The following is a 14,477-nucleotide window of genomic DNA, read 5'->3' on the forward strand; positions in this document are numbered from 1 at the left end:
ATTTTCCAGCTCATTTTCATGACATGACCAAACACTTGAAAAATATTTTCCGCAACTTATTTTCCATTACCACTATCCAACATCGAAAAATACTTCTCAAAATTCACTTTCCCTGTAATTCACTTTCAAAAAGAAATTACCTTTTCAGCAAACAAACGGACCTCAACATAAAACTCGACTGGGGTCATGTTTTGAATCCACAATCATGTTAGTTTATCCATCCGACTAAGGTTTAATAGCACTAGAAATTAATGATACGATAGTTTGGTTATAGTTTGTTGGTGACTCAATTAGAAAGTATGTATATATCAACAAAATAAACAATAATAAAATATAAAATAAAATTGAAGTCCAAAAAAGGTAAAAAAGTAGATCAACTACTAGCAAGCAAGAGTTCTAAAATAATATAAACCTAAGAATAGCTCAGATCAGTTTTGAGTTTTGCTTTTTAATAGTCATGAGTTCAAATCTTTCAAGGTTTATATATATCAACATTTTTTTTTTTTTAATTTTTAGTGATTGACAGGTTATCTTTTAAATTTTTTTTTTAGATAATATAATTAAAATAATATTTTTAAAAATAAAAAAAATACTTTTAAAATTAGCACATTAAAACAATTTTAAAATATATAAAAAAAATTTTAAATTAAAAAAAAGTAATTTTCTTAAAAATACACAGCCTGCCACAGCTTGTGCCAAGCATTGAATAGAACATTCAAACAATGGTCTTTCTCAAAGCCCTTATGAACATGAAAGCGTTGAAACCATGGAATTCAAGTGTTCTTGCGTTTGTCTCTTAAGCTCTTAAAAATTAATTACTCAAAATTCTTAGATTTCCACATTTAGCTTTCGAGCTTCTTTGTACCACTACTCATCATGCTGCAAGGATAGCAACAGGCAAATATAGTTGGGGGGTTTGTCTCACTGTAATCAGATCCGCGCGAGAAGTATTTTTATTTGCAGACACATACTATATAGAATAGGTTATCCATGAATTCACACCGATAAAATCCTTGATGTTAATTACCATGGCTTGTAAATTACAGGAAAACTTGCCATGGTTTAGGATATGTGGAAAGGCAGTCATCTGTACTAACAGCCTTCAAATCTCTTGAAAGATGAAAACAACCACGTATCCAAACAAGAATATTTATTATATAATCTATCTTGAAGGATATAACTCAACTAGTTAGGTTCTAGATTTGCTCTTTAGAGATCATCAGTTCAAGTCTTACAAATCTCAATGCCAATAAAGCTTATATAGTCAATAATTTCAGGATCCATAAAATTAGTCGAGATACGTGCAAGCTAATCTGAACATTTATATTAATAAAAAGAAAAAGAAGAAAGAACAGTCACTATACAACATGTGGAAATATTTGTGGAAGTATATTCATTGCTATATACTGTCTAGTCTCAAGGTAAGATCGTAAACTTTCCACGAGGAGTCAAACTAGAAGATGGAAAGCCATTAATCAACACTGACAAACGAGAAGTCAATATGCATTCATAGATCCATTTCTATTATGCGATCCAAATATTCATAAGAAATGGAATCAACAGCTTTATGAAAATCTATTTGAAAACAAACTCGTCGAACCCTTTTATCTTCATAGCGTACAAATATCAACCTAATTATAGGTTTTAGAAGAACAAGTTACATTTTTGGAGACTGACATATAAAGATTCTAAAAATCCTGATTGATTGGTTAGTTAAACCAATTGACTGATTGATTAGTTGTTGGTGGTTGACTGGTTGTTCTAAATTAGTTGATTATGTGATTTAAGATGCTGATTGTTGGTTAGTCATTTTAGTTGACTGGTTGACACAATAGTAAAGTTTTATCAAAATTTATTATATTTGATTAGTTTGAGTTATGTTCAGGATAAATCGGATGAAATAATTAAGTTTTATTTTTACATTTTAGTCTTTAAATTTAGAGTTTTCAGTTTTTTATGATACTTTTCTTTGAGTTGATTTTGTGTGTTTTTTGTATTTGTTATAAGTTCTACTGACATTTCCCCTAATAATCTTTAGTAGTCTTTGATTCTATATTTATTTGTCTTTTGCTTTTATTTTCCAGATAAGTGAGATAATATTTAATATGCATGTAATATAAATAAATATATATGTTGCTTTATTTTCAAGTTTTTAAAATTCTACTCGTATTATGTTAAATTAAATTCTATTTAATATGATATACATTATTTAATATTTATAAACAATCATTCATAACAAATTAACTATGCATTAAAAATTATTAAAAAACAACAGATATTTTATCATAATATTAAATAGGTTTTAAATGGACCTTTGAAGTGGCTGCAGTTGACCAGAAGCAAATTGAATCAAGGATGGCAGTGTAGGAGTGTAGGGTTCACGTCCTGCAAACATTGATGGGACTATGGCACGTGGTTACAAGTGCCGACAAAGGGTGAATGTCCTGCTCCTCCTTTGTTTCTTCCTATGTCGGCGGTGAGTCTCACCACCACTTATCGAGGGATATCAGTCACTCGAAGATTTGGTCTTCTTTTTCTCTCCCATCTTCCTCTTTTTCTCCCTGCTGTTTTTTCTTGAGGTGGTTGTTATAACGACTGTGGACTTTTGAATTTCTCTGCACACCTTTTTCCTTTTTCTCCTCAAAATTTTACTCCCCTTTCACACTGTTCATCCAACACTGTCCTTTTTTTTTTAGTCTTCTTATCACCTTTTCTCCACTCACCTTCCATAAACCCCTCTCTCTCTATTTATTTTTAAATGTTATCTCCTTGTTTAATTTTGTGGTTAATTGTAGGCATTCAGTCAGTTTATATGAATGTTAATTAATTTTTTAAAATTTTAAAATTAATGACTATGTAAATTTTTAGTGGTTTTAAGATTTATAATATACTATAACCTTTAAAAAACAATTCTATAATCTAATCAATTGAGCTATATTTCTCGTGAACCCTCAAATTTATTTGTTGCTTGGAGAGGAGACTTTATGTTTATTTTAATCCCTCTTTCCTTATTTAATTTTCATTTCACTTACTATTTTTTTTCCTTTTCCTTTATTTTTTAATATTTTTTTAATCCCTTGACATGAAAATAATAAGAAAAATGGTTGAAAATTAGCTGAATTACATTTTTTTTTATAGAATTTTTGTAATTTTTTTAAATGTGATCAAAATAGAAGGTTAAAAACGAACAACATATATTAGTAGCAAGAGTACAATGCATGTGACGAAGATCAAGGTAGCTTCAAAAAAATGCCTCTGGAAGGCCAAGGAAAAAGCACCAGAAACAGGGCAGAAGGGGCTGCCGGAAACAGGGCAGAAAGTGCAGGTAAAGTTGGTGGAGTCCCGGCGGGATTGGGCTTTCCAGCTCCTATAAGTCAGCAACCAGGGGAGAAACTCCAGCGGAAATTCGACTGAAAGAAAGAGGAACAATTCTAAAAGAAATAGGGTAAGAGAAATACAGGAATAAGAGGCATTTTATGCTGAAGAAACACCCCTAAAGTCAGCCACTCAGGCAGTCATTCTTAGTTCTCCGAGTTGAGTAGTTCTGACTTAAGTTCTGATTTCCAATTTGTTACAGCTATCTTAAATAACTATTATGATTATTAATGCCTATTTCCCAACAAGTAGAGTCATTATTAGACTAGGATATAATGAATATTTATTCAAGCAATAAGAAATCATCAAAAACCTTTCAGGAATTTCTAAACCTATCAATCTTTCTCTTCTCTTTCTGAGTTTTGCCTATCAATGTTTCTCTTCTTTTCTTGAGTTTTCATCAATATTATAGGACAGAAAGTCATATAAGAATGAGAAGAACCGAGAGTGTAGCTGTGCTGGACCCTTTTTGTGGTCTCAAGGAGTAGGAGTACTAATAGGATTTATACCTCCGATGAATAATAGCGTTAGACCTCTGATCAGTACGGGTCCGCGTCTGATGATTAACATTAGACTTCTGATTTCCCTCAACGGGCCTCTCTTGATTTGGGTTGGAGAGCTTATCAGCACTTATTATCACTACTTCATGAGATGCTTGGCTATTTGGACTGGAATCACAACCTGCAGAGGATGGATATCCATGAAATTCAGTGTGAGCTGAAAAGCCCGACGGACTTGCCGTGCCCACACTTGGAAAATGAATCCCATTCCTGTCGTTCACTTCGATATGGGATGTGAAGTCCCTTTGATTGAAAATGCTAAACAAATGTCGAATTTTACTCCATACTGAAGTTGTGGAGTCAGAGGGTCTCAAGGCTACTCTCCCCTCCTGATGAACAAACATCACTATGAAGATAATGAGAGCTGAAAGTGCAGCTATTCCAGCAATTAAAAATAATCCCCAGAAAGTCTTGATACCAAGGGTATTAGACGAAACCGAGGTGCCGGAATCTGGATAACTAGTTTGATCGCCAAACCATTTATCCTGGATGTCCTTCATTTTATCTCCCTCGACCATATTCAAAATCGCCCTTGATATGTCAGGTACATGAGAAGAACCTTTAGGGAAGACCTGAAATTCACAAAAAATAAATAAATAATGGTAGTATAAAACTATACACTAATGAGCTATAGAGAGAAATGGAAATAAAAAGATAGGAAAGTGAACTTACAAAGCCAAAACCTCCCATTTTAAATGAAAGATCAATCACTGTATATTTGGAGCGATATTCTGGCATTAAGAGCCTAATATATGGAATTTCATCGAATGCAGCAGCAATACCACCATTTCCACTTCCTTTGGAGAAGAGTTCGTGGCATTCTTCTGGAGAATCATACGCCAAGATCTTGGACTTGTCGAACCCCAAGCCTAACAAGATTCCTAGAACAAAAGAACCCTTCTGGTAGCCCACGTACTCCCCCTTGTTAACGAGCTCATTTACATCAGTAACTTTTAGCTGCTGGACTGTAAGTAGGCTAGATAAACTGGCGGTATAACTCTGTGTGAGGATCAGCACAACAAAACACCATATGATTACCACTACTCTAGACAAGTTGCTAACCACTCTCTCCCCTGTAAATTGAAAAAAATAAAGTCAATCCGGTGTTTATATATATTTAAGTGTTTCAACAGGAGAAGAGAAATTACGTTGTGCGAACACCATTGTTGAGAAGGAAAACCAGAAGATTGTGCCAGCTTGATGAGAAGCAGGTCCTCGAAAATCTCCATTTATTCTGTGCTCAAGAACCCAGACAACAAATCCAATGAAAACAAAGAATATAAGACTGCTCACCCAAAGGTCCCATGTCAAAGGTTTCAAGAAGAACCAAGCATTTTCGGTAGAGTGACCTTCTATAGGAACAAAAACGGAGACACCGCTTTCTATGAAAGGCAAAGTATAGTCGACGTACAAGGATCTGCTGTAGACAATGGTAATATCTCCAACCACAGCATCAAAATTCTGTTGGTTGTAAACAAAAATGCATAAGAAAGAATATCTCCGAGAAATAGACTTGCGTCAATGTGTATGGTATTCAATGCAATATCAAAAGCATAGAAGAAGTGCAGGAAAGGATAAAATTAAGTTCTACCTTTAAGTACACTTGATAGACCAGATCATTGTAAGTTCCAGCAGGCTCGCCGTCAGGCTTGGCAAAGGGGACATACTCATAAGGCAAATCATAAGGCAATTTTTTGACAACAGTATCAAAAACATCTATGCAGAATCCGGTGATTTTTGTGGTGTTAGAACCAGGATATTTTATGACGTCCACAAACTGTCTGAAGCTGGACTTCACCGGCACTCCTATTCTCAACTTAATTTCTTTTGTGGGAATCCCCCGTCCCTTGGGAACAACAGTGGTGTCCCCTGGGAAAATTAAAGTTGAAATACCGGACACAGAATTCCAATTCGTACCATTACTAGGAACCAATTGTTTCACAAGTCCTTTGGTTGGTGTCCAAAATCCAATCTCTCTTCCTCCATTTCCATTCACATTAACTATCTGGAAAGCTGGAGGTTGCAACTGCCCATCAACAAAATGGTAATCTCCTGTAAGGCCTTTGAAACTAGTGTTTGATAAAGCTTGAAGAAGGTTTGGACCATTTAAAGAGACGCCAAGAGTTGCAAGATCCGTTGATGACCTGCTAGAAACATTTTCCTTTCGAAAGCCAAAATTTTTAGTTCCAGCTTTCTCAACTGCCATGGCCAAAGCCGTGGCACCATCATAGCCCCGTAGTCCGTAAATGTTCAACTCAGCATCGATAATATATGGATTATCTTGTTGGAATTTCCTTTTCCACCGAACTCGAAAATCTTGGATCTCCTTTGTACTTGGAACATAAGGCTTAACACCCAGTACTCCTTGTATTGTCTTAGTAACAGAAGGATTTGGTGAACTCAACAAATTAACTGTCAGACCATCAGTCATGATCCAAACATAGCCTTCACTCATCATACTATTCTCTTTTGCCTTGGCGAAAAACCGAGTGCCAAGAGAGCGATTCATGTGCACAATGAAAACTTTAGTTTGCATTCTCCTCAACTTATGAAGCTCCTCAACAATTTGTTCATCAGTGGCTGATGGAGAAATGACACTCCGGTAGGGAACACGAGCATCCACTGCTTGCAAAGCATCAGTTAAATAAGGTATGATTCCCTCTCCATATTCGTTGTCGATGTAGATGGGTATTGCTTCTCTCCATCCGAAGGCTTGAACTAAAGCACTTATGGCATTAACTTGAGTTGAGTCATTAAGTGTAGCTCGATAAAAATAGGCACTCCTAATGGAAGTAAGAGAAGGACTTGTTGCCGAAAATGACAGTATGGGCACCCGAGCTTTTTCTCCAAGGTCAATAACAAAGCTGGCTTGCATTGATGTTGTTGGCCCTAAGATTGCTTGGACTTCCACATTTTTTATCAAGTCCAGGGCTGTGTTTTTATAGAGCATAAGGAAAATTAAGAACATGCAATATAATCTTTCACAATCAATTGAGATCAATGGGAAAAACCAATGACAAATTATCAAACTTTCATAAAAGTTCAATTTCAATTACTTTTCTTTTGTAGCATCCTTATAATCATCTACACAAGCTATTTTAATTTTGAAGCTAACAAGCACTGGCAACTCAAAATTATATTGAATAGTCTTTACCACAAGAACCCAATTCAAATTTTTATTATTAATTTTTTTTTTCCAATCAAAACTAAATATTACAAATTAATCTCCTAGGCTACTTATATACTAATGAAAACCTCTTAAACAAAACTGAAAAAATAATAAAAGAGTTCTAAATTAAATTAAAAATTCACAATTTAACTAGGAAAATATAACAAATTCATGCATACTAACTTCTAGCCATATTTGAAAGCCTTCCCAATCTTAGATATTTAGAAAATTTTATATGAAAAAAAACTTTTTAAATATATACTGGCAAGTTCCACATAGTATAATTTAATTTATATCCTTAATGATAATTTAATATAAATAATCTTACTGATAACACAACACATTACGTCATCAGTAAATAGTTTGATGTATTTAATTTTACAATACAACACAACAGACACAGTAAAGATTGTGGTCAATCAAACTCTAAGTGGTGTGATTTCGTTAAACAAGCGTATATTTAAGTCTTATATTTGTAACCCTAGGGTGGTTGTGCTAGGAGAAGTAGAATTTCCATTTTAGTCAAAGAAAGAAGCAACCGACCTCATGGTTGTCATACATATACCAGGAAGTAATTTTGTCAAGGCCTACAACAACCGTTGAAGAAGAATATTTTGGGTGCGTTGTCGGTGGTGTAGTTTTTTCTCTCTCTCGGAGTTTTGTTTTCATTTTGATGATGAGCTTCCTAGCCATGAGGTTCGTGTATTGAGAGTTTCAGACTTTCAGTAATTTCATTTATTCCCTTTGTTTTCTCAAATTTTAACCACAATGCCAAGACATTTGAGATCATGGACGTCACTAATAATTTTCGTGCATGTTAAAAAAATTAAAATTAAAACCAAAAAACCCTCTTTCCCAATACCTCTATTTGTTCTCTTCCGGACACACCATAAAAAATACCCTAGAAATTTAGAAGATGCTTTTTTGGGTGACTTTGATAGCAAGGTATTGGTTCATATGAACAATATTCAAATTTTATAATTCAAATAGAAAAGATCTTGATTATTTGCTACGTAATCAAATATGATAAGTTTATCAGACTCTTTTTATATTTTTCAACAATAAAAATTAAATTTATTAGAATAATTTTTATAATAGGCATTGGATTCATCATAATCTTTTCTCTTCAGCTCAGAGACTAGCTTCATGTTTTGATTCAATCACCTACACTCATTCTTACCGGGAAAGCAATCACATGGCAGATCATCTCGCTAAGCAAGGAGTGCACAAAATATCTGAGTTTGTGGCTTGGTTATGACCCTCATAGATAACTTATTGGTACTTTGTTTAAACCAATTCAGATTATGGTGTTTGGGGTATTGTTTTGGCTCCTATACAGGGAACAAATGGTGGATCGATTTTTTGATCTAGGGTTTATGTTATGTAGGTTTGCTAGCTAATTCAGCAAACTTTTTCAATGTGTAATGATTGCATTACACAATTATGCCTTTCTTAATAATATCAGCTTCTTTCAAAAAAAAGGGTGAGAGTGAGAGAGGGAACCTGCTGCAGCTGCACCAACAACATCTTTCATGGAGTCCCTGGTGTTGAGGACTAGTCTGGTTTTGTAGTCACCATGAGTGGCATAAAAGTCAGAGAGGGCCATTTCGATGCAACTCAACGCAATTTTGCCATCCAAATCACTGTCCAGGTCAAGAACCACACCAATATTCACTGGGATAGATGTGTTTTCAGCCATTCCCAATTCTGTGAACAAAATCTTTACACAAAAGAAGAAGAAGGAGAGAACAGCCTTTGAATGTTTTTTCTTCATCTTATTGTCCACCTATGGTCGTGCCGACTCTAGCTTAGCTAATATTTTTTGTTTAAGCTTGGAAGGAAATATCCCTTATTTATAAAGCTGTGGACCTTGAAAAGTGTAGATATGTGCAGCCTGGAAGAGTTTTGGAGCAATACTCGGGGAGGGCCAAACTGTACTGTAACAAAGAAAAGAGCAATTTACTCCCTGTTGTATTGCAAGGAAATTCATGATTTGGAATAGTCAAGTAAACCATATTAATAAATTGGTTCGCTACATAAGACTTGGACCTGATCAGGCGAGACAATATTATATTGATAAAAAGGTATTTCCCAGAGTTTTAGCACTGACTTCAACAAGCAAAAGAATGGGAAAACCTCAATTTAGCTCTCCTAGTATGAACCTTCACTATCAATGCATATCCTTAAGACTTTTGGTTTTATCAATTTTCTCCTATACGTAATCAATATTAGAGATTGTCACCCATCCATTCATCCACTTATAATGATACTTGGATTGTGTTTAGTAATAGAGTCAAGAATTTGAAGTAAAAATGTTAAGAAAGCAAAGATTTAATGGTTAAGTATCAAGGTGTAAAAAGTGATGGAGATAAAATGTCAATGATGCTTGGTAAGAGTTCAAGTAATTATGAATATGAGTGGTCCAAAATTTGAGATAGAATTTTTTGGGACCAGCTGATTCATACCCACATCATCAAATGTGAAAATAAAAATTTGGAAGAGGAGGATTCCGACCCATTTGCATTTACTTGGAAATTTCTCATATTGACATCTAATTTCAACAAGACAGGCAAAGCAAATGCACTTGGATGTATGGATAGATCGCGTATGATTCTATGGAGTAGTTGCCTCGGGCTTGCTGGAGTGGGATTCATACTCACGGGTTTAGCACAAGAGAGTTTGAAACTGTACGCGGAGAGGACCCGAATGTGTTAGTTTGAAACGATTTTTCAAGACAAAACTTGTCAAGATACTGTGAACCCGAAGTTGGAACGTACAATACCTCCTCATGAGGGTCAATCATCTAGCTGATTCAAACCAGCATCATTAAATATATTTAATTTATTAGTTAAAATTTTTTTTTTGGAAGAGGAGGATTCCGACCCATTTGCATTTACTTGGAAATTTCTCATATTGACATCTAACGTCAAGAAGACATGTAAAACAGATCGATGCACTTGGATGTATGGCTATATCGCGTATGATTCTATGGAGTAGTTGCCTCGGGTTTGCTGGAGTGGGATTCATATATACTAATCAAAGATACTACTTGTCTTATTTCATTGCGTTTACATTGACTAAATCAAACTACATGTGGTCAATGGTTGTTGCATTAGCATCATATTCTATTTTTTAAGGCGTCGTTGGTAAGGGGTTACGCTCCCCCTTCATCGATCTTCTTGGGTTTGAATTTTTTTAAGACATTATCAAATTGTAAATACATATAATTGCGGATGACTTATTTAATATCTGAAAGTTCTTAGAACATTGTGCTCGCATGTCATCACTTTGAATGTGAATTTAGGAAGCTGTAAAAAGATAAAAAATCTTATAAATACGACCTGATTGAAAAACATTGTCGTTTACGATGCGAAAATTGGATGGTTGGATATTCGAAGATTTGAAAAATAAAAAGGACCAAATCCCAGCCTTGTCAACCCAATTCCCTAGATTCTATAATAATGTAAGGGGCTGTTTGGCATCTTTTAATTTTTAATTTTTTTTTTTGCTTCTTAAAAATTGAAAATAAGATACAGAAATTGATAGTTTTTTTTTTCCAATAAAATAAAAAAGTAGTTTTTCATATTGTTATAAAACACAACCTGATAATTGACCCAATAAAATAATTGGATCATGGGTTTGATGGGTTGACTCGGGTCAACCCGAGTCAAGCACCTATATCAAGCATTCTTTTACTCCCCCGGAAAGTACTTTGATTGAATTCACATTCATATTCATTCAGGGTATAGGTCTTGAAATGTAGTTACAAATCTTGTGGTAAGGGACAGAATAATTCATTTAACATGAAACTCAAATATGAATCACCACTTCCATGAGTTCTTTTTTTTTTCTAAAGCTGCTAAACTAGGACTGCCACACCTGCATTTTCCTTGTGTATGATTCTTAAATAGGTCTGGGCTAATTCACCATTCACGCTGCTTATGAGATGCCTTCAAGCGGAGGGGCTACTCCGGCACTCTATACAGCGACAGGAGCTCGAGGGCACACAAATATCAGCGACAAATTAATACTAACTATAAGATATGACATCGTTTCACCCCCTCTAAAAAAATTGAAGAATGCCAACTCCCCTACAATTCCCTAGCTTGGAAACTTTAAGGCTTAGCCCAAAAAATCCGCAATGCGTCTCTCTAAAAGACGAAGAAAATAGAACATATACTCAATCACTTATGCTTCTGGTTCTTACTAACCATGTACAAATAGCTTGGACATAAATATCAACATAGGAGAGATAAAGCACCTAGAGAAGTAGCACCAGCTGGACACCGATTTCTCCAATTTAGCTAATAGATCTTTTGGCTGTTCAAACTTCAAAGAGGAAGTAGCTAATACATCTTTTGGTTGTTCAAAGAAAGAAATTATGTCAAAAACTTTAACTTTCCTTTTGATGTTAGGTGCAATGTTAAATAAAATTATTATATATATAAGCCGGGTCTCACCCGGGTTTGCCCGGGTCACAGTGGGTCGACCGGTTTTTTGCTCCCACCGGTTTTTTATTTTACTCGAACGAGTCTAACCACCAGGTCGACCAGTTCGCGGGTCGACCCACCGGGCCGGGCCGAGTTTAATAACTACGGTTTTTCACACTATTAGCATATTATTTAGAAGTCGGGTTTGGTTCCACACTTCAGAAAATGGGTGTGAATCATGCCTTAGCGAGACACGATATGTACAAGGACAACTCGATATATACCAGATTTAACAATTTTGCAGATGAAAAATTTTGTTGGTATTTACACTAGCAGTCCGTTGGTACGTATGCTACTTATCGAATCAAGGACGAAAATAGTTCTTTAGAAAAACTCTTGTCAGTAATTTACGGATTCTTGGTGAATCCATTGATAAATATAATATATCACTAAGAGAATACCATCTGTAATTTCATAGGTGTGTTAACAATAGCAATGGTATTTGTAATAATTTTTTTCCCAACTCTTTGGAATATACTGAAAAAATAGTTCTGTCAATAACCCCATCAGTAATAGTGGCATTTGCAGTTATTCTTTTCCAACTCTCTAAAATATATCAACTGTAGTTCCATTAGTAAGTCCGTCAATAATATTTTTAAAAATATATATATTTTAAAATATTTTGAACATAAGTAGAAAAATAATTAAAATAAATTTATTTTATAATTTTAAAATAAATTAGTATAAAAATAAAATATTTATTACAAATTTAAACATTTGTTCATTCAAATACAATAAATCTAAAATAGAGGCGGTGCTGGGGGAGGAGGCTGGTAGTCACCGGGATTGGGGGGCCAATTAGAGGGTGCTCATAAACCACCAATCTGTGACCTCATCTACATTACCAGTCGACGGAGTACTTTATAGCCAGTAGTGAGTCGTTCATATTTATCATTAAGATGGATCGTCTGATCTTGTACCTGTTGGTCTAACATCACCGTGAACTCCAAAGTTTGAACGCTTGGAGTCGATTACAAGCATCCAATTGTCGAAGCACTAAAGGTTGATTGCAAGTTCTTGGCCGTAGTGTTAGAGAGTCCATACACTCGATTTTTATCGGGCCCATCAGACAATCCTGCCTCCAACCACAAATTTGAATCGATATCGAAATGAGTCGAAGGATCATCTTTGTATCTCTCCTTTAGCTAACTGTTATATATATACTGGAAAGAAAAAATGAATTCATCAAATTTAAGGAAATAATAACTTAAGAAATAAATGATTGAAAACCAACATACCACAAAGTGCTGAGTTTGGCTATTAATAAACCACTGCACCATTTTTTGGTGATCATTACTCTGCACATGCGTTTTAACAAAAAGCTCCATCAAGCTTGGCTTGCATCCACGAACCGTTGCCTGCAATAAAAATGTTCTTAGTTAAATATATTTATAAAAAACACCTAATAATAAAAAATGGATGTAATAAAAAAATTCTACCATTTGCTTCATATGCGAAAAGAATGGAATGGAGTTGCTAGTGTGCGTTGTAACGAAACAGTGAACACACCGATTCTACTTATCCTTATTGGACTATGATTGTCGAGTGAAACACACGGATATCATGTGCTGAATGTATTCCGTCTATACAACCTTTGAGACACACGACAACCTGAAATCTTTCATAACGACCACATCATTCCATTATGGAAATTCTCTTTCTTTCGAATATTTTTTGGCTTTTTTTTTACACATATCAAAAATCATGCAACCCTATATGGTACAAATTAATTATCTGTTAGTAAATGAAAAATAAAATCTTAATATTTGGAATTAAAAAATTATCCTAAATATGATCTGACCTAATTGCAATCTGATTCCTCCAAACCCTCATCACAACATTATCACCAACTCTCACCCATTCAAATTTTTCTTTGAAGTAAAAATTTATAAAAGAAAATTTTCAGTAATTTCAATAAATGGTCCAAATTAACATAAAAAAATATTTAAGTTAATACTAACCTTGAACCTTGAAAACCATGCATCAACCTGTAGTTGCCATTTCGGATATTTGAAAACTCAACCTCATTGAAACAATGGAATTTTCCTCGATGATTTAAAAGGCTGGTGTTATTGTTTTAACAGCTTCAATGTTTATAAACCTGAAATTGCATTCGTTAAATGATATTATTTTTTCAAATATCATTAAACATGTCATTGTGAAAGCAAAACAAACTTACATTGAAATGTTATCTTTCCATTAGGCCTTGTATTTGTAGATAAATGGATCCCATTGTGAAGGGACCCCCCCTCGACGTTGTGGCATCACACTCAACAAGCTAGCGTCATAATTAAATGTTTGTGCCTTAGGTGTTTGTTCTTGGTCGACACCTAATGACTCATGGTCATCAGCATTGCTCCTAAAAAAACTAGCAGTGATCTTGTCCTCGCGACGTGCAATAGACTTTCTCCCAGGCATCTACATAAATTAACAAATAAAAAATTAAATAATTCCTATTTTTTTAAAAAATTGGCAACACCTCCTCTATACAAGAGATTGCCCAAAATTTTTAAACCTACAAATACACAATATATATGCCACAATCCAGTTGATTTTATTCAATTTCTGCTAACAATTTAGCATAATTCAATTTCATAGAAAATTTTCATTTCTACACGATAATATTTTTAAACATAAATTTTAAAAAACTTATTATAAATTTAAAAAAAATCCAAAATAATAATTAAAATTAATCCTACAAATTTAATTGAAATTGAACAATAAAATTGAAAAAAACAACAACTAAAATTCTATAAAATAATGCAAAACTTATTACAATAACAACTAAAACTCAACACAATTATTTCTAAGTGATAATATTTTTAATCCTTAATTTTCAAAAATTTATTCTAAATGGAATAAATGCAAAATAATAATTAAAAT

General features: G+C 34.1%; 1 protein-coding gene across 1 annotated transcript; it reads right to left on the minus strand.

Moving 5' to 3' along the window:
• Positions 1 to 3,311: 3,311 nt before the first annotated feature.
• LOC118030157 (glutamate receptor 2.8) lies at positions 3,312 to 8,803 on the minus strand. Its single transcript, XM_035034155.2, has 6 exons — positions 8,608 to 8,803; positions 5,527 to 6,866; positions 5,084 to 5,396; positions 4,608 to 5,008; positions 3,885 to 4,507; positions 3,312 to 3,410 (listed from the first exon to the last, which is right to left on the minus strand). Exons 1-6 carry the CDS (start codon positions 8,801 to 8,803, stop codon positions 3,368 to 3,370), a joined length of 2,916 nt encoding a protein of 971 aa, XP_034890046.2. The 3' UTR covers positions 3,312 to 3,367.
• Between the last annotated feature and the right edge of the window lie 5,674 nt (positions 8,804 to 14,477).

Source organism: Populus alba, chromosome 18, assembly GCF_005239225.2.
Source record: "Populus alba chromosome 18, ASM523922v2, whole genome shotgun sequence".
In the NCBI taxonomy this organism is placed as follows: domain Eukaryota; kingdom Viridiplantae; phylum Streptophyta; class Magnoliopsida; order Malpighiales; family Salicaceae; genus Populus; species Populus alba.

Coding starts and splice junctions, on each gene's coding strand:
- LOC118030157 (XM_035034155.2), bottom strand. CDS start 8,803: ATGGCTGAAAACACATCTATCCCAGTGAATATTGGTGTGGTTCTTGAC. Junction 6,867..8,607: donor TGTTGGTGCAGCTGCAGCAG/GTTCCCTCTCTC, acceptor ATAAAAACACAG/CCCTGGACTTGATAAAAAAT. Junction 5,009..5,083: donor AACAATGGTGTTCGCACAAC/GTAATTTCTCTT, acceptor TTCAATTTACAG/GGGAGAGAGTGGTTAGCAAC.